Source organism: Contarinia nasturtii, unplaced genomic scaffold (assembly GCF_009176525.2).
Source record: "Contarinia nasturtii isolate CC-2019 unplaced genomic scaffold, AAFC_CNas_1.1 Cnas_scaffold_1964, whole genome shotgun sequence".
Classification (NCBI taxonomy): domain Eukaryota; kingdom Metazoa; phylum Arthropoda; class Insecta; order Diptera; family Cecidomyiidae; genus Contarinia; species Contarinia nasturtii.
This window is the reverse complement of record NW_022199294.1, coordinates 797,863-822,492: the sequence shown is the minus strand read 5'-3', so window position 1 is coordinate 822,492 and position 24,630 is coordinate 797,863. Positions and strand designations below refer to the sequence as shown.

Genomic DNA, 24,630 nt, shown 5'->3' with positions numbered 1-24,630 from the left:
TTAAATTCATTTTCATTTTTTTTTTATACATTTATAACATAATTTGTTTTTGTCAATTATCCATTGCAGTTTACTTTTCTTCAATTTTTGAATTAAGTTAATGATTAGGTTTTTGTTGTTGTGTGTTTTTTTTTTTGTATTTATTTTTCTATTCATTTTGAAATTATGCATTAGAAGAGATCACAATAAGATTAAAATTGAGTAATTCTAATTTTAAATACGATTCCATTGTTTCTGTGTGTAATAATGTTTGTCTCATTTATTCGTCTCATGTTTGTTTCGTCGAAAAAACGTTAAACTGGGCGAAAAAAACATAACGAAATGGATTGAACCAATTGAGCGTTTCGTTAAATTATTATTCAAGTTGCACGACGCATGGAAACTGCTTCAAATTAATAATAATAAAACAAAAATAAAATTAACTAAAATATTGATGTGAAATGCCAGTTCGAATGCGGCTACTTCACGCTTTGAATACATTCGCGATGATATATTTAACTCATGAGTATTTACAACAGAAAAGAAAATATATGTATTTATATATCAAATTAATTACAATATATATTATTTAGTTATTAAGAACGTAAAAATTTGTCTAAAATAATTTGTGTGATGTAGTTGCAGCAATTGGTATGTTCGTTTTTTTCTCTCTCTTGATTCGACATCCATTTTTATATACAAAGATCGATGCGAATGATTTAACAAAAATGTAATACGACGTTGACTGCGGTTTGTGTTTCTGTGTATATGTGAACAAAGTACTGTCTAGTGAAGCATTGCTACGTATTTTCGGGATGATTTTCTCTGTCTCTGGCTCTTCACAATTTTTGTTTAGAAGAAAATTTATTACGTATATGTGTTTCTTCATTGATTTTTTTCTCTCAATGACAATTGCTCTACTTTATTTATATTTATTCCACCTAAGAATTGTTTTCTTTTTTCCTTAAAACACTGAATTACGTTTGACTCATTTTTATCGCTAATATGAATGGAATTGAATATATAGTCGAAGGAGATGAGCAAAGAACATGAACAAATGTTGTGATTCTTTTTTTCCATCTTTTTCGATTTAGTGAATGCATCAACTCGCTCAAATATTGATTTGTGTTTGCTTTCATTTTATTTGTTATAATTTTTTTTTTTTGTTTAAACGTGTACAATAGATTTCAAAATAAATTGTTCAATTTTCTTCCATGTCCAAATGTGGCGCATGGGCTTATTTACAAGAATTGATATAAAATACTGTGAATTTTTACGTATATATTTCCCATATTAGTGTTTTTCTATGCGGAATGTGCTAAAGATGATTTTTTTTTTTCTCATTTTTTTCTCATTTTATTTACAAAATATTTTAATGATTTTTGACTTCATAAAACTCTTCTCCACAATACTAATTAAACAATTTTGCAAAAAAAAATCTTTTTTAAAAAATTGTATGATATTCTTGAAAATGCTTATCATTGAACATGAAATAATTTTTTTGTTGTTTTTTTTTTTTGTTGTTAATTTCGTTTTATCGTGATTGGTTAAATTACATATTTGCTATTACGTATTTGGTTATCATCAAGTGTATTGTGGCATGTGTGTGTGTGTTCAAATATCTATATATCATGTTTGTATTCGTACATTTTCTCTACATTTAGCACATATCGAAATCAAAAATGGGGAAAAAATCCATTGCAGCAAATAAATTTGACGAAGTGTTTGTTAATTCTTGATTGATTTACGTTCGGTAAAGTTTTAACTTCTTTTTCATCTTTGTCTCATTCGAATTCTCTTTCATATTCTCATTGATAATTATGATTATAATAAATACTTTACAGCATTTTTCCTTTATCATTCAATACAATATATTTAATAACATACATGTATGTTTCGAATAAAATGTGTGTATGTGTGTGCTATTTTGTGTGCGACACACGGGCGCGCAATAAATATAACGCTGAGCTAAATTGTTTTTTTTTGTTGTGTAATTTTTGTTTTTTCTTCTTCTTTTTTTTTAAATACCATGGTGCTTAATTCAAAAAATCAACTAAAAATGCATGGTGGCTGTCATCGTCGTCATCGTCGTTGTAAATTGTTTGTGTGTCATCGTCGTATGGGTAAAGACTCTTGAAACTGCACCAATGCCAGTCAATATCAATGCTGCTATCATTTTTGTTGTTGTTGTTGTTGCTGCTACTACTTTCATCCTGTATGGTATTCATTGTAACGTAGTGAAGGGCTTGTTTTGGTTGCTCCTATTTTCGTTTGCGTATACGAATTCGTTGCTCTTGGTCCGATGTAGCGGTTGTCGTACCATTTTCGTTTGACATTCGTATAGCACTTGATTTGATGCTGTTTAATAATGTTTTGAATTGCATTACCTGAATGGCGGTAATGGTTGGATCGCTGCACGATTCGAGCCACTTCAAAAATTGTTCACCGTGTTCGATGGCCTCGAATGGGCTATTTGCCCGGGCTCTATCATCATCACCATTTTGTGTATCAATTGCCATCGCCTCATCGATATCGTCTTTGACATTTGTGTTGTCCTTTGTGTTATTGTTGTTATTTGCGGCCGATGCTTTACACAGCAAATCATCTAAAATATCGCGTACATTTGCCGATGATGTGTTTGATAACAGACTTGAGCATACTTTATCAGCATCATTCATTAGCATGTTTTTCACATTAATAATGCCAACTTTACAATCGGCTACATCGAGTGGCGATGATGATTCGGCTGTACGATTATTTTCGGGTGAACCATCGCCCGGTTCCGATTTTACCTTCAACGAACTGGTCGGTGTGCTGCGATCATTATTCGATGGTGAACATTTTGGCTGTGATAAATCTTCGGGTTTTCCATTGTTACCCTCTTTGTTGTCATTGTTGTTCATCGAATCCGATGGGCTCGGTGTCGACGATGATGATGCTTGTTTTGTTAATGTTGAATATAAGATATTTTCATAGATTGACGGTGTTGGTTTAACATCGTTTCCATTTTCAGCATTTTTATGCGATTCACCATTACTTTCGGCACCAACACTTGCACCGGCTGCAGCGGCCGCCATTTTTGTTAATAACGAATTACCGAATGTATTGTACAATTGCAAGAACCAATCTGAAGCTTGTGGATTGTCAGCGAATGGTGGTTTTGTTGATGATGTGTATGGTGTGTTCATTGCTGGTGGCGGGGATGTGGTTGATGTTGGAATATTCGATAGATTTGGGCGTTGATTGCCACCATTCTGATTCATTGGTGACATATGGCTTGGACTTGCACCGGCCCCATACAAACTATTTAAATTGGCCATATTTTGTTGTTGCTGTTGTTTAATCCAGTATGAGAGTGGATTATCATCCAATTCACGTCCGGTTGCTGTGTTTGCTTTCTTTAATTTACTCAACATATCAAATTCTTCGGGTGCATTTTTTTGGAGTTTGGCTAAATTTTTAACGGTTAGTCCTTGTGACTTTTCGCTATCGTTGCGTGGACTTAAGCTTGAGCTTGGTTTTGGTCGTACGTTGCGTAAATTGCTGGAACTTGAACCATTTCCAAGTGGACTATTTGCAAGCGGTGACATACCAGCCAGTGAATTTAAATTGGCACTGTTGAAATGTGCAAATAGACTCAAATTTGATGCGATATCGTTGAAGCTTAATGCTTGTGGATTTTGCATGAAATGTGTTAGACTTGACAATGGACTGATTGCTGACATCGATAAATCGGCTTTTGTTGGATCGGTTGGTTTTGAAAAATCACCACCATATCCTTTGTAACCGTTTGCCGATTTCGGCGATGAAAAATCATTGACCGATTTGTATGCATTGAAATCATTGTGTGACAAACCATTGAAGCCAAGACTGGCCATATCCAAACCACCGAGCGAATTGCGACCATTTGAAAAATCTTCGTATTTCAATTTACCATTCATGCCATTTGAACCAAAATTCATTGGCAAAGATGTGTCCAATTTTGAGCGTTTATTTTGTGGTGTGCCCAATAGGCTATTGATTGCTTCGCCGGCCAGTTTTTCATTTAGTTTATCCAAGCTGAGTTTATTATCCAATGGCTGTGATTGACGTGACATATTACGAAGTTTCTCTTCATTTTTACACCAACCACGCAACGTTGACTCTGGCACACCGATATCACGAGCCACAGACGCCTTTGATTCACCATCGTGAATACGTTGAATTGCATCGATTTTATCGCTGGCCGTTAAGTGACGCAACGGACGCTTCCCTTTGTTGCCTGACATTGCAACGGCATTACTAAAGGGAAAAAAGAAGAAGAAAAAAAATTAGAAAAATTACAAAAAAATTGCCAGTCACTGACAATGTAAATGGTTTGCAACAGAAAACTGTCACTTTAATCATTCCAACAAAGCGAATGTCGATTTTATGAGTGTTGTTGTATATTGCGGCGCATTCAACAGGTCTTTCCGACGATGGTAGAAAAGAAATTTATTGTCGGTTAAGTTAAAGTGTGTTTACTTCTTAATAATAAGTTATGGTCAAAAGCGAGAATAAGAAAACTCCAATAAAAGTGATGCAACCCCATGTATACACACAGAGAGTGAGCGCGCACAAACCGTTCTTCTGTTGAAGCGATTAAGTGTCTTTATAAATCTCTTATGGTTTTGTATGTCTCATTCGATGGAGCTCATGGGGCGAGAGAAAGTGTGAAAAGGATCTCAGTGATATTCGATGATGGAATGGAAAATGAAAACACGAATTAATCGTATATATACATCTATAACATGTGCGCATAAACGAGCTACCCTACTGTAAAACCAAAGCCAAAAGGCGAGCCAATAAATAAACTAAAACCAACTAAATAAAAATATTTTATGTATTTTATGTATAATGCACAGAGCTATACATAAACACAGAAAGTGAGAAAGAGACGTTCGGCGATAATGTGATTTAATGTGTCTGCGCTTCGTTTGTGCTTCTTTATGAGTCTATATTATACTAAATATGTTTGCTGTGAACTTTTGTACAATTCGAAACGTGAACATAATCACAATGTTGATAGGACTTTCATGAAACGAAGAGTGGAGAGACAGAAGCCGGCGGATGGTCCAACATAAAGTAGTAAGAAAATGAAGCGAAAAAAAATATATATGAAATAGACGGTATAGAAGCTTGCTTTTCGGTAAACTTGGAAATGTACAGTAGCATTAGCTGTGGCAGTGTAGTACCGCATCCAAACTGACTGAACAATCGTATGGCTTCTCTGTCGGGCATGGAAACGAGAAAAATTCACAATGTATTGGCAGTGTTCGGGACATTTTATCCCTTTACGCTGAACTGCTGTGTGCAAATGTGTACAATTTTTCCATCATTTCCTCGTCTAAAATTTCGCACACTGTGTATACACACGAAACATGCACATTTTCGTATTTCTCTTTTTCCCTTTATTACAGCAGCATATTTGAGCACTTTTTTTTCCGCTTTCTCTATTGTACACTGCTCGATTGGTGCAGATGTTTTTCCATTCTATATAATTGCGTATAAAATGAATAGATCGTCGAAATGGAATAAAAAGCACGTGGCTTTGTTTACAGCCGACGGTGTTTCGACAGCCGAGAATATTGTTAGAGTGTATGTGTGTTTGAATTCGTGTCAGCACGAAAGGGTGGCTGCAGCCCATTATACAAAGCGCTACACAAAAGTGGAAAATTGCAAACAATAGAGTCAAAGAGCCATTCATGGAAATGAATGAAAAAAAAATGCATGTTACATAATCCTCTAATGAGCAAGAAGAAAAAATTGTGTCCAAAAAAAGTTCCACAAGCACGTTGACCAAGTAGCAGACAGACGACAAATAAAATGCTCGACATTTCATTTATCAAGTGATAAAATTACAGTCAACGATGTCGTAAATCTAGTACTTATCAGTCAACTTTATAATATTTTTTACGTGAAAATGTAATGTTTTACACATAATATCAAGTGTATTTGCGATTCATAAATTATTTAAACAGATTTATTCGAGCAAAGACGTGCTGCCAAAGAAATACACACCGCAACAAGCCATTGATCTTGTGATAAATGAACGAATAGACATTTTGGGTTTTATTGATATTTTATTGCGTTGTCGATTAAGTAAGCAGACTGCGAAATAAAACGGTCAATGATTCTCAATATATACACACAGAGAGAAACGCAACGCACACAATGTATAATCGAGTGTATGAGAGAAAACTTGTAAAAGAGTGAGCCTATAAAATATAAAAACAAAAATGCCAAAAATAAAATCGTCGGTTTGAATAGAAGAAATTGCGGAAAGGAGCATATCGTAGGTCAATGCTACCGAATATTTATTTCCTTTGCCGAAATCTCGCAATTTTATTTATGGTTCTGAATGGGGACTTGCACATAAATTATTACTTGTGTGTATCTTTGTATTTATGTATGTATATATTTCGAAAAGTGCCGAATTGGAAATGGCAATGGAAAAGGAAACGACGATGAAGTCTGAGTCTGAGTTGGAGAGAGAGTCTGTGAGACAGATGATGGTGCCGCATAATAACATTGTCTCAATACACACGTATCATTTAATGTGTGCTTTTGCTCCAGATTTATCAAGGCAAAAGCTTGTCTTTTCTTAATATGTATACATATTAGTATATAGTTTTTATATCGTTGAGCGTAGACTCTTACACACAACTTTTATCCATGTGCTAAGTTTTCTTTTCTCTGTCCCATACATAATGTCTTCTTTTCAATATCAACACCCGACCGAAGACACTGGCACCATGAACCGACGACTTTCCTTGAACATCGAAATAGATAGTGAAATAGAGCGGCGGGAGGGAGCGAGAGAGAGAGAGGGTGGAAAAAATTATAACTTTTAATTTATAGGTCTCATCAAAAACTACATAAAAGCACCCCGGTATATAATCTCGATAGACGAATATGAGACTCGGTTTGTATGCTATTGCATGCTTACTGACCAACCGACAGACCAAATCCAAAATGAAACTAGACTATATCACAACAAAAATAAATAAAGATTTCTCACACTCTTCCAGTTATTCGGTTTCGTTTCGTTCGGTTCGGTGTAGTGCAGTGTGTATGGATGCCGGTCGTTTTTCGATCTCTGCATACGAATCTCCCGACGTTTTTTTTTCTCTTTCTCTTTATCATAGCATTCATTATCAGTAAATAAATCCATATGATTTTTGACCTACAATTACGGTTATGTAGACGCTTTGTATATACATGAACAAAAAAAAAGTTCACTTCTATCCATGTGATTTTTTCTATGTTTTTTCTATCTTTCTCTCTGTGCTCTGGCCCTGTGTTTGGTTTTCATTCATTTTCATTTAACACATTGTTATTAATGCTACGGTCGGCTAAATGTTTTGCTACTCTTGTTTTTCTCTTATTATTTTTTTGCTCGTGTGTATACATTTCTCCACACCACATCATTCGATGATTTTGTTTGGATCGTTGTTGGGGTTGTTGTGTGTTTGCATTTATCTGGCATAGAGTCATTGCATTTGGGTAATGAACGTCATACATTACCACTCTCTATCACTCTCTCTTACTCTCATCGAGTTGATGACGCTGATGGGCAGCGTTGATGTTCATATAATCCTGTAGCGCATATTCTCTTTTTTTTCGTTCGTGGTTCAGTTCAACACAAAACAACTATAAATGCAAATGAAATTCTTCCACCTAAAACGTTCATGTGCCATGAGCATGTGAACAAGTGGCTGCATGATTTCAATGAAAAATTGCATTTGCAAAGAAAAAAACCAGGCAAAATACAAAGATCCATGTTGTGAATATTTTTACTCCACATCAAGCGGCTGGCAGTAATTTTGCATTCAAACTGGTGTGCCGCCGCACATTGTCTCTTGCAAAAAAGAGATGGACGTGCGCTTCAGTCAGTTGATTTTCTCGGCCAGTCTTTTTTTGCATTGCAAATGTGTGTTGAGTGCTTTTAATGCATACAGAATTGAAAACAGCGGGTTTGTGGGTGATTATGACATCAGTTAGATGACATTAGTAGACACATATTTCATGGATTACTCTCATCTGTTGTGAGCTCTTTTACATGCTATCGCTCGTGTACATTTACAATAAACATTTTGGCCACAGATGAGGCAAAAAAATGACTTTTTCCGATGATTTAGTTTGACGAAAAAAAATTTCTCTTTCTCTCTTCGGTGTCTTTTTTTTATTGAATTCGCCTGTTGTCTTGCAGCGATCATCTGATATGCATCTCTTTTTTTTTTTTGGTCTGTTGCGTTTCAAGCGTCGGGTAATTTTAACTATGGCATCGAATTTCGTGCGAGCCAAGGGAATGTCGTGAGAAACGCAAAAGTTCTTATGGTCACTGAACTGAACTGGTAACAGCAGAATCAGCGATACGAAAGAAAAAAAAATTGTAAAAAAGTTACGCGTCAAATGAATGCGCGCACAGTTAGATAAGCATCTTGCACTAAATTGCATTTTGAAAATTCAATGAATAATATTTTTGTGTATGTGTTCGCTTTGCCGTTCGTATTTGGCATACAAATAAGAGTGTAAATGCATTTCCCCTTGCACAACGTGCTAAATCGGTTCACCTCATTCCATTATGCTCTACAAACACACGGTTTGCCATTGATTCCCTAGTTCAGCGTTTTTTTTTATTGCGTTTTTCTGTGCGACACACAATTCACTGTTTGCATGTCCATGATCGCTTCCTTGCATTTTGTTGTAATTTGCTAACGATGAAAATCTGCGTTCGCTTACATCGAACCTAGTTTCTATTTTGGCTTGCAAACACTCACTCTTCCTGCCTGAGTGCATGCACATAGAACTGAATTTTACCCGTGGTTGGATTACACAGAGACTATTTATTGAGTGTTATGTTTCGTTTATTCAACTGCATGAGTTTCGCATTCGGGTGCATGGTACGATTAATTTTTTTCCGTTTTCGCACGGACGTCATTTGTGTATGTGTGTGTTTTTTTTTTTTCCTGTCGCCCATGAACGAAACTTTTACTTTCGGTAGACATTGCGTAAATATAGTTTTTTTCGTATACGCTCGTTTTTTGTTCGAATCAAGGCAGGCGTCTACACTGGGAATTTGATTTCAGATTTTGCCGGCAAATATCAGCAACGAATAAAAAAAATAATTCAATGAAATGTAAATTGATTCGTAATTGCTTGCCACATGAAATGGCTTTGAGGACTGTAGATGAAACAAAAAGTGGTGAAATCACACGAACTCTTACTTTGACACGTTTTCACGGCGATAAGTACCGTTTCGCCGACGGGGCGTCAATCAAATGTGTAAACGAGTAAAATAGAACAATTGATGAAGTTTCTTAGATGGCACAGATGAGATAAGTGAATGTGGCGACAAAAATCAGTTTCAATGCCACTTTTAGATAACGACACACACTCAAGATATCACTCTTTCACAATCTCAAAGGAATGCTCGCGAAAAACGATCCTACACAATTTGGCCGCTATGAAATTGATATCGCACATATTCGAATGTAGTGTAAATATCTTCCTTTATACTATGTGGTCAATGGCTCGATTTGGCTTTTGAGATTTTGCATCGAAAAGTGATCCATATTCTTCTTCTTCTTCGTTTTGTTTCGTTCGATTTATGCACATCAAACCAGTGATGTGTGAGCGTACATCAGCAGCAATATTAGCGACAATTCAACGGAAATGATGTGTTTTGTCATTCCTTTTTTGTACTTGCTGCGTTGGATGGTTGCATTTTTATATATATGTTCATTGTAAAAATCCATGGTTTGGCAGAAAAGTCACATTAGCGAATTGATCGACGACGGCAGCCATACATAGAACATGCACACACATACATATAAATATTCGTGAGAATATTGGATAACGCTCTCTCGCGCGACAACACTCTTTCCAGTGCAATTGCTTGTTCAAGTGTGCACATCGCGCGTCGTTGGTTGCACGACACTAGCATTTTCTTTCCAATCCTTACATCCTGCCTTTTTTAAATGCATTTTATGCACCAACGTGATGCGTGTCTTTTTTTACTATAGAAAAAAAATCATATAATATCATTTATGTGTCTTTTGCATCATGGTGTATATTCAATATGTGCAGCTCCGGGTGCATTTTATTATGTGTCGAAGGAAATTCACTTCAGGAGCACCATAACGACACAAAAAAAAAACATTGTTCAACGTTCGGTTGACCATTGGATAATACATTTGATCGAAAACTATTTCGAGAGCAGAAAGTTTATAGGCAAGAGAGAGAGACGCGTAAGACCGGAACGTCAAGAGAAAGAGATTTCGAAAGACTGAACAAATTCAACAACGGTGGATAAAGTAGGAAAAAAAAATTACGACAAAATAAACCACAAATTAAATATACGTGCAAATGAAAAGCAGTAAAAAAAATCAAGAGCAGAATTTCAGAATTTACAGAGAAAAAAAAACCGACGAAAAAAAAGAACCGACCATCACAAGTTGCTGAATGGAGGAAAAGGTTCGCGTGATACACACAACTGCGTTTGGCTGTAATTTAATATGTATTTTGCGTACACTTAACAAAATCGTGTATGCATTTTTAGTATCCACTAAAACGCGAAATGATGGTAGAATTAATGTAACAGCTTAAGCGAAGAATAAAAAAAATCAACAACAAAGAGTCAACATACAGTGAAAAAAACTGAAACGAAGGACTGCTAATGGCAGGAACTTTAAACGCTCAATCGTCAGCAGCCACACCGACCATGTAGCAGACAAGCAACAGCATGAATGAAATGCACCAACAAAAGGGCAAAAGAAAAAAAAAACGAAAAAAAAAACTGAAATGTTGGAAAATAAGGCTAATGACATGCGGCTAGTGATGACTGCTTGAGCCACCGCGTTGTTTTATTCCATCGACCGAAATTATTCAGATTACATTTCGCAAGTACAAAATTACACGGAAAATCGTCGTCGACGGCGATCGACTCGGCGCGATACACTTTTTTTTATCGTTCCTACGTTTACGTGTGTGTATTCTTGAGACATCTCCCCCTCCTTTTTGATATCATGCGATTAAGAAGAGAAGCGAAAAAAAATACATCAGATAATAATGATAATCGGGGAAGCGAATTAACGAAAAAATTGAATTGTTTGCCACGTTTAATATTACTGTGTTGTAATTTGTTTTGTATTATATTTGTCGGTGTTGTTGTTGTGTTTCTGCGTTTCAACCATATAATTGTGTGTATTCGCAATTTGATCAGAAAAAGTGCACACATGCACAATTGAGGCAACGGTAATAATATTAAGCCGACACTTTGCGGCCCGTTTCGATGATTATCCAATCGCTGCTGTGGCAGAGTGATCGAAAGAGGTGAACGAGCGCGCGCGCGCACGCATTTACGCACACAGTGGCTCAGACTTAAAGCACAATACGCAGTAGCAATAACATAAACGAGTAATTATTATTAAATTTAAATTCGAATTGGCGCAGCCAAAAAAAAAACACAACCCGTCCGATTGTTTGACAAGAAAATATCATCAATATGGTTTTTTTTTCTCTTATTCTTTGTTCGATGAATCGGTGTAATTTGTTCGCCGGCGTTCGCTAACCATATGCAATGCATTCCACACACACATAAATATATTTGCAATTCTAAAGAGAATCACACAAGTTATACACAATATTATTGTTGTATTTTTTTGATTGCGTGCAATTTCTTGGCACGACATAATGCTGGTGCGATTTCGATATATATCTTAAAGCCGCGATGCATTCCATTTCATCGAGCTCGGTTTACGTCCACATGCGATTTACTCGCACACATATTTGTGTGTTGGTTTTTTTTTTCGTTAATTGCCATCTTCTTCCCATTCCAATATCATAGTATATCAGCGTCGTCACTGATGATGGAATATTATTTACATATTCTCGCTTAAAAACATTTCCTTTATGCCATATTTTTGACATATTTTTACCGACCGGAATGAAAACAAATTGACAAAATGAAGAGCAGCAAAAAAATGCAGTGCGTCGATAAATTGTTGTAGTTTAATGCGAACGCAGCGAAATAATAAACAGAAATTGAGCCAAAGGTCTTCGTTTGCATTTTACAACATTTGATTGGTTTTTATTTTGGTTTGCACAGCCTATCGTTCTCTCTCTTTCGGTCTTGTGACTGTTCAAGTATTGCGGTTCCGTGAGTGTTGTTTTTTTTCGGGTGCTCCGAAGCACAGAAGGCGAATACACGCATTTAAATAAAAATTGAACTGCTACTGGTGTGTACAAAAGAAAAATTGCGGTTCAACAGGTGGCCGTTAGTTCATTTCATACAATTAGCATTAATTTTCTCATTGTAGTTGCTATACAAATATCATATAAATATATACAGTTTTTTTTCTTATTCTCTTGATTGCCTCTTCTGTCGTTATATTTGGACGAAACCGATTCGATTTCGGGCCACATGTTTTGCGTGACGTTTTCAACATTAAACCGTTTTCTTACCCACATCGATTTTTAATGAAAACTTTATGTCGATTTGTGAAATTTGGTCACATTTTTCAACGACAACGGTGGCTACGACCGATACATTCATTAGCTGACACATTAACAGACGATGTGTTTTGTCTTAACTATGTTGCCGTAATCGATTTTGCTGTTATTATTGCATTTTGGGATTTTACGATTTTGCAATGTGAAATTCTTCGCCGAAAAATCGCATTTCACTTTCAATGGTGAAAGATGAGTCGTCAATATAATTCACTGTCATGGTATACATTGTTGTTTTTTATTAATTCTCGAAACGCATCGAATTTATGCGATTATAAGGTATTAGCTTGGAATTGGACACAGAGTGCGGTACCAATTGGCAATAGTCGATACCCTCTCATCTGTCGATTTGATGCAATTGAATTGGTCATATAGTCGCGTGATACACATATCAAATCACAACCCTCTTCAATTCAACCGATTTCGCATTTATTTTTTTGTTTGTCTCGCCAAAATTTATGCAGAGAAAAAGCCAAAACCGTATATTTTCTACTTCATCGAATGCAAACAACAGGCTGTACACATTCATATTTTTTTCTGCGCTCGTTTGCTCGCCAATCGATTCCACATAAAACAAATTACGAAACGCGATACAACAGCAACCGAACGACAAATAAAAAACAAAATCGGCTCAACACAGAAAGAAAAATAAATGTAGGAAAAAAAATCCCCGAATAAAATATTTCGCTGGTTTTTTTTTTTTTCAGTTATTGTGTGTGTGTGTGTGCTTTTTTTGTTATGAAAAAAAATCGCCCTTCGCAAACGACAATAAAGAAAATAAACGCGCGCTCAAATATAGTTTCGCTGTGTATTTTGTCGTGTGCATTTTTGCAGCATATTGCTTATTTGTGTGTGCGATATATAATGTTGGATGATGAGCGTAGCCAAATAGCCGACGGTGTACTTTTTGGGTGCTTGATATTCGTCGATCGTGTGAGAAAAAAGAAATACTTCGAACGACGCGCACCAAACAACGAAGAATGGAAAATAAATAAACGGAATTATGATAATGCGAGGAGCCGTTGGTCGTTTGTCCATGATATTCCCGCTTTTGTGATGGTACGTAATTTCGTAGACTACTCTGACAAATGTACCCAGAACTACAATGTGCGGTTTGCGATAGAAAAGGCACCCGAATAAAAATCATACAAACACACGAAAAACGAAATAACAATGAGAGAAATGCTCGGCAAACATAGTTCGCATCGTTTGCCATTTACATTTACTATTAATTTTGGCCTATGTGTACACGTATGCGTTGAGCCATTTATTATCACCGTCATCGTTCGGTGTTTGTGTGTGAGAGAGTAAAAACGACGATGGATGTTTTTTTTCGTCTTTTTTCATCGAAGTATATTGACAATGGGTCGCGTAAGTGTATGCGTTCGGATTTTGATGATATTTACTTTATGCCTTTTTTCTAACAAACATTTTACCGATTTTCTATTCCATTATTTTTTTTCCTATTTATGGGTAATTTCGTTCATCTTACACATTTTGTGTATGTGTGTCGATTGTCTATTTGTGCCTGAGTCTTGCATTTGGAATGCAATTATCTGGATTTTCGGGGAAAAATGGAAAAAAAAGCAAGCAAAAACATCAGCCACACCAAGTAAATACATAACAAAAAGATTAGACACGAAGAAGAGATAGAGAAAGAGAGAAATGGCAAGAGAGAAATAGCCAAAGAATAGAAAGAAATAACAAATGAGCGAAATACACACAGAGATAGAGAGTGAACGGCCAACATGGTTAATCGCACACCGTCGAAATTGTAGCAACCACCGTTTGTTCCTCTCTCTCTCCCCCTCTCTCTCTCTGTCAAAATGATTGTGTGTGTCTCTTTTTGTTTTATTGTTCTTTCCTCACTACTCGCACTCGCATCTCGAATGAGTTTCTTCGGGACCAAGAGCCGAGAGAATTGAATGTGACTAAAACTATGTGGTATTTGCGATGTGATAATTTTCATAGTTGTTGTTGCTTTCATTTAATGTGCGGCGGTGTCGTGTGATTTCCACTAACGACTTGTGCGAGTCGCCAACAATTAAATCATTATCAAGCATATTCCATGCGACAATTTCAACATTTTCGGCACCACGCAAACTAATGCCCAAACCTAAAATGGTTGCTATTGTAATTTTTTTTTTTGCTGTTGTTACCGTTCGCAAACTCACTTGAGACAAAAATGCATCGCGAACCGTTCATGTTTGTTTCGTATTACATTTCTATGGGCCAATAGCAACGCCAGCAAATGAAATGTGTGTATGTGTGTTGTACTTTATGATGTTGCATTATTTGTATTTTCGTCTATTCTCTCATCTTCATTGCGGCCGACTTTTTGGTGTCATTTTCGTCGTTAGTCGAATGCTCTGCCAAACTATTGATAGATTTATCGATAGATTTTTCTACCTGCCCCCGAACCGAATACAATATATTTAAATTCTTGGAATTTGCCACTTTTTCCGTTTCACCATTCGTTCGCCTAATGTAATTTTCATGAAATTTCCAATGCAGTTTTTGCATTGTTGCAGCGCACATTCAATAGAGTTCGTTATTTTTTTTTTGTATGTGTGTGTGTGTTGTTTTTGTTGCTTTTCTTTTTCTCTTTCTATTTTTTGTATGTGCCAAATGGGTGTGTGAGTGTGTGCGCGTTTTTTTTGGTCGGATGTTTGTACTTCATTCACATTTGTTTGGTGGTCGATACAAACGAAAAAGGAAAAAAAACACATATTCTCACTAGTTGCTTTGGTTTTTCTTCTTTGCTTTGGGAACATATACTCGATGCGTGTATGTTAAATATGTGCGGATCAATGATTTTATGATCTTTTTTTTCGGGTGGGCATTTCGGCATAAGAGATTTACTTGGAAAAGAGATTAAACTGCATCGTTAAGGTCTAGCTTAATACCAGAATTGGGATGAAGAAATGCGATTTTTTTTCGATAGAAAAATACTTCATGGTTGTTGTATTTACAAAAAAAAAAAACAGAAAAATAATTTGAATAAATTCCAACTCAAATTGAAAAAAATGTACTTTTACGATTTTGATCATCAACTTTTTCAAAAATAGAATATAATAGAATATAATCGCCTTCAATGGAATTTTTGCAACGCAAAAAAAAAATTGACACGTCGTGTCACAGTAAACCGCCGAAATAGATGTCCGTTATGTGATAATTCAAAGTCATACGATTACCGCGAAAAATGACTCAAAACACTTGTTAAATTAATTGTTTATCGCTAAATCAATGAATTTAATGGAGAATTTTTTGTAAAAAATTTCTGTTGTACTTACACTTTGTATAAATCCATAATAGATGTTCGTCTCTGATGAAAACGGAAAGCAATTTTCTCTCACTGGATGACTTCTGATTGAGTTAACATCAATTTAAAAAAAAAAGAAAACAAATATTCACCAAACTGATACTTTTTTCCCTTGCACGGTTTTAATATAAGTCACGTTATTTTTTGTTTTGTGTGGAAATATGCTATTAATAATTATTATAACTTGTTTGAATTAAATTGTTTTCTTTTTGCACTGGTTATTTTTTTTTATTTAAACAAAATGAAAAAAACAAGAATGTTTTGATCACATCAAATTTGTATCTCTTAAAAATATACACTAAGTCCTTGTTTTTGTGCGATGTGATCTGTATGCTTCGACTGGTTTTTTGTGTTTGAATGTCGAATTGAAATAACCGTTTTGATTTCGAGTCAAGAGCCGAACTAAATTAGCGCGTGTTCAAATTGGCTAGTGTGCACTGAGTGTGAGTGATGTTGCAGTGTAAAATTGGCATCAACCCCGTTCCACCGTCACACACTTTCTAGTTAATGAGCACCGCCGAAAAAATTATTATATTCGACGTCACGAGCAAATACATGCAGAATAAACGGACAAACGAGAAAAAAAAAACATAAACTGCACGAGCGACGTTGACGATCAGACGAATGGTATTGTTATAAACGCACAACACACTGGAATAAGCGGTAGTAGCAATAACTAATGACGATTGTTTTGGTTCGTATGCTGTTGTTCCGTCGCACTCTTTCTTCTTTTTTTTCTCTTCTCTTTCTCTCTTTCGTCTGCCTAAAACGTCCAAACGCTCACAGTGAAATGCGAATCCGAACCCAACCAAATACACTGTGTTCTTCCTTCGCTTACTCCCGATGTTGTTTCGTACAACGTGAGACGACAACGACGACAACGGCTACGACGTTATTATTTATATTGCACGCACGAAGACAAATGCCGAACTTATGGTGTGTCCGTACCCGAGGTATGAGTGGTTGAATGCAAACGCGTAACGCACAAATATAAACGCATACAGGCAAAACAAATACATACACAGTGACGCTTATTCAATCATAAGCACATTCAGTACAATCTCTCTTCAAACAGAACGAATGTGTGTCTCACCGTATGCAACTGACTTTGCCAAAGAAAATGCAATAATGGATATTTGCATGTGCTAATGTGATGCTTGTAATGAACGAGAGCGAAAAAAAAATATTGGCCTTTGTTTTTGTATGTGCTTGTCAAATGAAATCGCCGCTTTTCGGGATCACGATGAAGTTGAAGTCGTCACACTTGACTGCTTGTAATTGTTTCGGAAGGAGAAAAAAAAATAATTTAAACTGATTTTTAAAATGAGATCGACACGTTCGGCTTTGTAATTTATCTCTGTCGCTCTCCTTGCGTCTCTCTTGTATTGATAACGTTGCTGTTATTCGTCAAAACCAACCGCAAATGATTATTATTTATTATTGTATGTCTTATCTCTTGCTATCTCTCGAATTGCATTGAATTAATTTATTTTTATCATGAAAACCTAACTCTGAATGACCAGAATCGCGTCAAGTGATCAAAATACATTGGTTTTGTGTGATATGCGAGAGAAAAAAATTTTACTTCACGCAAAACCGATGACGGTTTTTTTTGTCGTGCTCTGTTTTGCTGAATGTTTTGAATGAGCGTTTCGCTTACTTTGTTTGAATTGTTGTCGTTGTTATTTATTTTTCGCCTTAAATGATGATGCACGCAATTTTATGGTTCGACCGCGTATGTGTTTTTATTTCCACTCTCTCACTCGATCGATTTATTGTATTATTATTTTTTAACGTTCTTTAGAGAAAAATGTCAATGTTTCTTTTTTAAATGAACACTTAGTTTATATTATTATAGATATTTCCACACAAGCGCGAGCACATTCGATCGCGAATTTATCGGAAAGATTTTCATATATATATATGTATGTCAGTGTCTTGAATCACATGCGTTTACTGACTGATAAGCGTTTATTTTCATTTCACAACAAACGAATCGATCACCAAAAACCGACTGTTTTATCTTCGTCACCAGTGGACCGATGGATTTGGTTTAGGTTTTAAATTGATGTTTTTTAAACGAAAATTTTGAAATTGATTTAATTTTATGAATTTTATTTTAGTTGATTGATTTACACCGAAAAAAAAATCTATCAAATTTGATTCAGTATTGATGTTGTTTTGATGAGCAAAAAGTCAAAAGCGAGAAAGAAATGAATAAATTCACCAAGTCAAAAATTGGTTATCGCGAAGATGTGATGAGAAAGATGTTCCGATAAGTAACATGCGTTACCGGACACTCCAAATGCATGTATGTCCTTTTCGAATAATAATACGTGAATAAATAGTTGGTTCGATGCTGATATTCGGTATTGTCGCTAATGCTGTGTGCTGCTGTTTTGCGCCGTTCCTTATGTGTTTTCTGTTATTACAAAATACAACCAGCGAATTTCATTATAAACTGACTCCTTCTCGCTCTTTTTCACTCTCTCAGTCAATCTATATGGACATACACACACACACACATGATCATACATCGTGTACGGGGCCCACCGTGTGTACTCAAGAATCACCATTTCGCCAATTCCATTTCTCTAGCACTCGACACGCATAAACTTAACGATGTTACATATATGCTCCGAAGCAGCCGCTGTGAGACACGTATTACGAAAACAAAGGCGAAAAAGGAAAAACGAAAAACACAAATACACACATATGCATTTCATCTCCATCCCTTTCTTGCTTTGTCCATTCCCGAAGATTATTATATACTATATGGGCCAACATTGAATATGCGTGCTATATATATGCACAAATGTATGAAAGTCATGTGTGCGAGCGAGACGCGAAACAAATCGAAACCATCGACGAGAGTGAAACATGTGAAACACAGTGTGGAAACAACAACGACGATGGCGAACGATATATGTATAATAGAAAACATTCCATACAGTTCGGGCCACTACTCGTCGAACCAAGTTTGTTTATTATGAGAAAATCGCCACATACGACGCTACTACAAATATTCTAAATAGTATCCTTTAGAAATCGTCGTCGTCGTCGTCGTAGTCGGCGCGTTATGGACAAGCGAACATACAGAGAGATGCGAAATCGCACTCCTATGTTTTCCAACAACACAATCTCTATTTTCTCCTTTTCTCGATGCTATTTCACGTCTTGTCGACGTTAAAGCGAGCACACACGGAGTATGCATCAATTTTCTTTCTCTCTTTCACCTCTACGACACACACGGATGGTCAAACGACGTTCAATGGTAGTTTCATCGTTTAAGTTTTTGCCTTCGATGGACATAAGATAGTTGCTATTGCCGCTCTGCTATCGCTATTTCGACCGTTTTGTTATTGTTGCTTTTTATGATTTTCCAAGTCCGAACACACTACATAAGCTTATCTTAAGAGAATTTTCTAGCCGCATTCGAACTATATGTGGTGCGATACTACATACATATTTCGATATATGGTCATCACACCAACACGCACATCGACACACACACGCACACACCAGCGATGGCATGTAAATGTCTTTGAAATTCGCGGTAAAATGACGACGTTGACCATTTACTCGATATATGTAAGGGCAGCATCACATTCGGGGTGGCTTTGACAACGACGACTGTGAATGTGCGTGTATGGAATATTCCTACGTGCGTATATGCGTAAGAGCTCTTTTTTGCCTGCATCTTTATGAAGGTAAAGAAAAGCGAGAAAAAAAATATGATAAAAAGATCAAAATGCACTTCTTTTTTCATGCATTTGTGTTTTCACTTTGTTTACTCTTCAATTAGTGAAGAAACTCATTAAGCGCATTATATCTACCTTGCTATACAAAAAAAATGCATTCAATTTCAAGTCAAAACAATTTTCTAAATGTGACACATAACATGGAAATATACTGAAATCAAACATAATTTTTTTTGTAATTTTTTAACGAAATCAAATTTAAAATGATAAAAATTATCGTTTTCAATTATGTTGTTAAGAAAAGAAAATCTTGAGTACGAATTTTTCTTTCTTTCAAAAAAAATTCTTTTTTTCTCAAATTTTTCTTCATTTCTTTAAAAAAAGGAATCGAATTTTGAAATCGAATGCAAATTCAAGAAGAAGCCATGTTCTGTCCGTTGCTCAAATGGTCAATGGTGAACGGAGATCTTTGATTTGAAGAAAATTTTCACCGAATTTTCTCGGGTTATGTGAGTGTATGTCTTTATGTAGTGCGCATTGATGTGTCTTTTCGCGAGATGACCAATCTTTTCGATTCGATGCTCATATGCGCCCCAAAAAGTAGAAGTGGTCATCTCGCTCGTCCGTTTGTGCTTGCAAATCGTGTGGCGTGGAGAATTTACATATATGCAAAATATCTCCATTCGATGTTGCGTGCTTGAGTATATAGCGAAATGGATTCGTTTATCGAATACAAAGACCGTAAACTTGCGATTGGCACGAAAACGGCGAAAACGAAAACTCTCTCTCCTTAGCTGTTTCGTCGTTTTGCTATCGAGTGTGTAGTATATGAACATTATGCAGTGGAACCGAGGTAATATACACATACACACATTTGATTCTTAAATAATATCATGGCTTAGCATCTCTGGTCAACATAGCATTCGAATTTGAGTAGGGTACAAATATCACTACATACGACACACACGATGGACTTTGAACCGTTCTCCGTGCATCTGAACTGAAGTCATTAGTAGTGTTCGACAGTGCCTAAAATTACAATAAACAAAACGGGCGATTCCATTATTATGACCTGCTCACTTTGGAGCTATGCTTGACAAACACCAACATAAAACATTGAAATTGTAATTGGGATAAGCAAAAAAAGAGCCATAAAAAATTGAAGATTATAAATTTTTACTTTTAGCCAAAGAAGTACATTTTCAATGGAACTAAACAAACAGATTATCTGTTTTGGTCATTTTTAACGTAGTCTCTGTCACGTACATGTATTGATGCGTGTTTGTCTTACCATTTCGATTGGTGTTGTGTTGTTGTTGCTACTGCTACCCCACACTCAATTTCCATTTCTCGCACACAAAAACGATGCGCTCATGTGTGTATTTATTGTTGGAAAGCAGCGAGTTGATATGTTACATACGTGACGCCTGAATCTATGTACCGAAATGGAGAACAAACGAGCAAAACGACGAACCAGAGAAAGTGAGCGAGATAGGAATATCAGCGAAGATAATGCAAATACATATTTCGAGCCGCTATTTCTAATGTCCACTACTTACTTCTACTTCTGTATATGTTGTTTGCAGCATCATATCGATATGTATGATTTACCTCAATATCCATTTTCGGCACGAACCGTATACTCCGTGCTATGTGTGTTATATTTCTCTCTCAATCTCTTTATTTTGCTTACCATGGATGTTGCTGATGCGATTCGTGTATGAGCATTTTCGAATGTAGCGTTTGTTTAGACGCTGATAACAGAGACAAAGGCGTACAGATTGCCCGTCAACAACAATATATACACCCTCTCGCGATATTCTCTCCGTACACTTGTATCACGCGAACTATGTTCAATTTAATTTAGCATTCGACTGATTGTTCGGTATTTCACGTTGGCTAACTAACGGTCACAACCGTAAATTCGCCGAATGAATTGATCGAATACTTTATTGAATGTTGTTCGATTGGTTTTGCATCGCGAAAAATAGGGTGAAAATAATGAGCACGTATTTTGTTCGAAACTGTTCCGTTTTCGATTTCTAACTAATGGTCATTTCGTATACGAAACACAGACGAAGCACAGACAATATTGGATGGAATTCAAAAGTTGAACAATTCGATGAACTGTGTGAACTTCGAACAATCGCAATTCATTTGATTCAAGCTAGAGACACTTGGCGTGTAGCAAACGCGTAAATTCAGTTGAATTGTTCGGTTTTCGAGTCCTTTTTGCTATGCACCATTGTTAAGTTGTTTGCTTATGTTGTTGTTGTCGTCGTCGTCGTCGTCGTCATCATCATAGTCCAGTTGATAATATGTGAAGCAATATCGTATATCGCGTATCCTCTGGGAATGACTACCGAATATTCTGTTCGATGTTCTTCTTCTTTTACATATTTATTGAACGATTTTGATGGCACATTGTGTGATATTATCGTGTATCTCCTTTCGACTGTGTACGCACATTCACATTTATATTTATACAAACGCCGATGCTTAGCGAATGAAGGTATGATGGTTTCATACGAGCGGGCGCCCGCGCTTACATTTTATGAGCGCGATTATTTCTTCGCTCAAGTTATGGCTAAAATTGAATACATTGGTGTGGGGCGCGTGTTCATCTACACAAACCGAACTGAATTTATTTCAAACGCAACGAACAAAGAATGTATTTGTGTGCCAAACGATTAAATATACTTGTGAACATTTTTTTTCACTCCATGAACCCATAAGCTGATGTAGCACATATATGTTATATAGATATAGGTTTTTACCTAATGTTTTTTAGTGTGGCAAATCTCTCTACCGCACACCCACACCATTCGCATCAATCCCGGTCAGTTTGAATCGAAGAAAAAGCCTTTGGCTAGATAACAAATACCGCATCTACATAACAACCACGAACTCTCATCTCATACCCATATCTGTTCGCTGTTCTCGCCATACGTGATACATTCATGAAGGCTATTTATTATAATGATGCCAAAATAGTAGCAACAAAAGGCAGCGGTCACTTTTTTAAGGTGAAAAATAGTTTCGGATGGTGAAATTTCTTCCGTTTTTTATTGTTGCTGTTTTTCTCTCTCTCTCCATATCACGTTGCTACTGGCCTTCGGACAGTGCAAAAGCATGCTTCATCTCAATCTCTATGTGTGTTTGATGCTGTGAGACGCGTAGTTTTAGTTTCAAGTTTTTTTTTTGTGTGTTTGGTTTTAATGTAAGGGTCTGTGTTTGCTCAATTAATTTTCGTGTTATCAACCGCACACAAGGGAGATTTTGCTATGTACCAAATATGGACTAATTAGAAGAGCCGAAAAGCGAAAGCGAGAAATATTTAAATAAAAACGGACATTTGCATCGTATAACATGCGTGCGTGTGTGTGTGTATATGATTTTCAATTCGGTCATTTATGGATAGCGTGGGTTTTTGTTGATTGTGTCTGAAACACGAACGAAATATGTCTCGCAAAAATTTTCATTCTACCCCACTCACTCAAACCCCGTGTTCAGGTCATCTTCTTGCGCGCCTTCACAACAGTCTCTTCAGCTCTTCGGTCAAACAATGATATGAGTAGTACTGACGGTGATGGTGATGGCGGTATACTTGCCGGAGAATGCCTTCAAACATATCTATATATATATATCATTAATTGTCTCTCTCCGGTTTTAATTTTCTTTTATATTTTTGGGACGACGGTCAAAAGTAAATATCCGAACGAAACGATGGAACGTGGTGAAGACCTTTTTTATATGTGCGCGCTCATATGTACACACACATTCACCGAGAATAGTTGATGTTGGTCTTCTTCGAGTTTGACGGGTTTATATTGCGAATAAGTTAACGGAAAATGAAAACGGTTTACGGTCATTAAAGTAAAACAGGCATATAAAATAGGTTTTTCTCTCGCACTTAGCAGGCCGGTCGTTGTATCTTATATGAAAGATCGGTTTGTATATGTGCGGCCATTGTGATAAGCGCACATATTAGTCGAAGAAAAATGTGAAAATGAACGACACACACACAGAGAGAGAGGAAAATAGAGAGAAGAGAATTGTATATCATAACAACAGTAGCAGTAACATTCATGCATGGACATAAAATCCATTGAAAATCAAATGAATTGGTGAACAGCAAACCGAATGGCATATGAATACAAGTTATGCGAAAGATGAAAATGATTATGGATCACATTGAAACGGCGGTTGAAACCGAACCGAGAAGAATGAATGTGAAGCACATAAACATACACTGGTCATAATGCACAATAACGGCGACAGCAGTAGCCGAGTAGCGTCGGTGAAACGACCGACAATTTCTTTAGGGTATAGAAAACGGGTAAAATCTCGCGAAATGAATATGAAGAGAATGAGTGAGTGAGTGAACGGTTGAGCGGGTGAATGAGTGGTGAATGAGTGCGCGCCTCGCGAGCAATTCAAAACGAGTCAACGGTCCACACACAACAGCACACTCACTCGCACAATAAATTGTGGATGGGGGAGTTTAGTTTTATAAATCGTCATCGTCGTCGTTGTACGCGGGTTTATTTGCTGCTGACGTTGCTTCTGTGTTTCGCTGGTTTTTCTCGAGAATATATATATATAATTTGAATGGCGCTTGATATTATATGAAATCTGAAGGCAACACACATGTGTGTTTGATTATAGATACGATATGTGAATTGAGAAGGGTCTACCATTTTTGCTGCTGTTGCTGATGCTGATGGTTTTATTATTTTTTTTTTCGCTTATTCTCTCTCCTTTCTTCCTTTTTGTGCGCTTTCTACTTATTTTTGCCAGCAATGTTTTTTTCTTTCTTCATTTAACAATTTTTGCTGTCTCTCTCTCGCTCGTTGTATCGCTGCGCGCTTGGCTCGAGATGTGAACGACGTATGTGTAAAAAGAAGGTTTTTCTCTTTGTTGGTAATACTTGAAAGCAAAATGCTTGGCTATATTGTGTGTACCAGTGGATATCAACGGTGGCCGCTATTTTTTGCGCTTTAACATCGTGGTGTGTTGTTTTTTTTTCGCTGCCGTGTGTATGCTTACTGTTCGTGATGTGATTGCGACGCGCGGACATTCATGCTGCCAAAGTAC

General features: G+C 36.4%; 2 protein-coding genes across 2 annotated transcripts in view; one reads left to right on the top strand and one right to left on the bottom strand.

The window, feature by feature from the left end:
- Positions 1-24,630, top strand: part of LOC116347518 (coiled-coil domain-containing protein lobo) — a 93,289-nt gene that overhangs the window by 499 nt on the left and 68,160 nt on the right. The gene's annotated exons all lie outside the window — the stretch shown is intronic.
- On the bottom strand, positions 99-17,877 carry LOC116347530 (protein distal antenna-like). The gene is made up of 2 exons (XM_031778137.1): positions 15,804-17,877; positions 99-4,260 (listed from the first exon to the last, which is right to left on the bottom strand). The coding sequence occupies exons 1-2, from the start codon at positions 15,818-15,820 to the stop codon at positions 2,241-2,243; spliced, it is 2,037 nt and encodes a 678-aa protein (XP_031633997.1). The 5' UTR covers positions 15,821-17,877; the 3' UTR covers positions 99-2,240.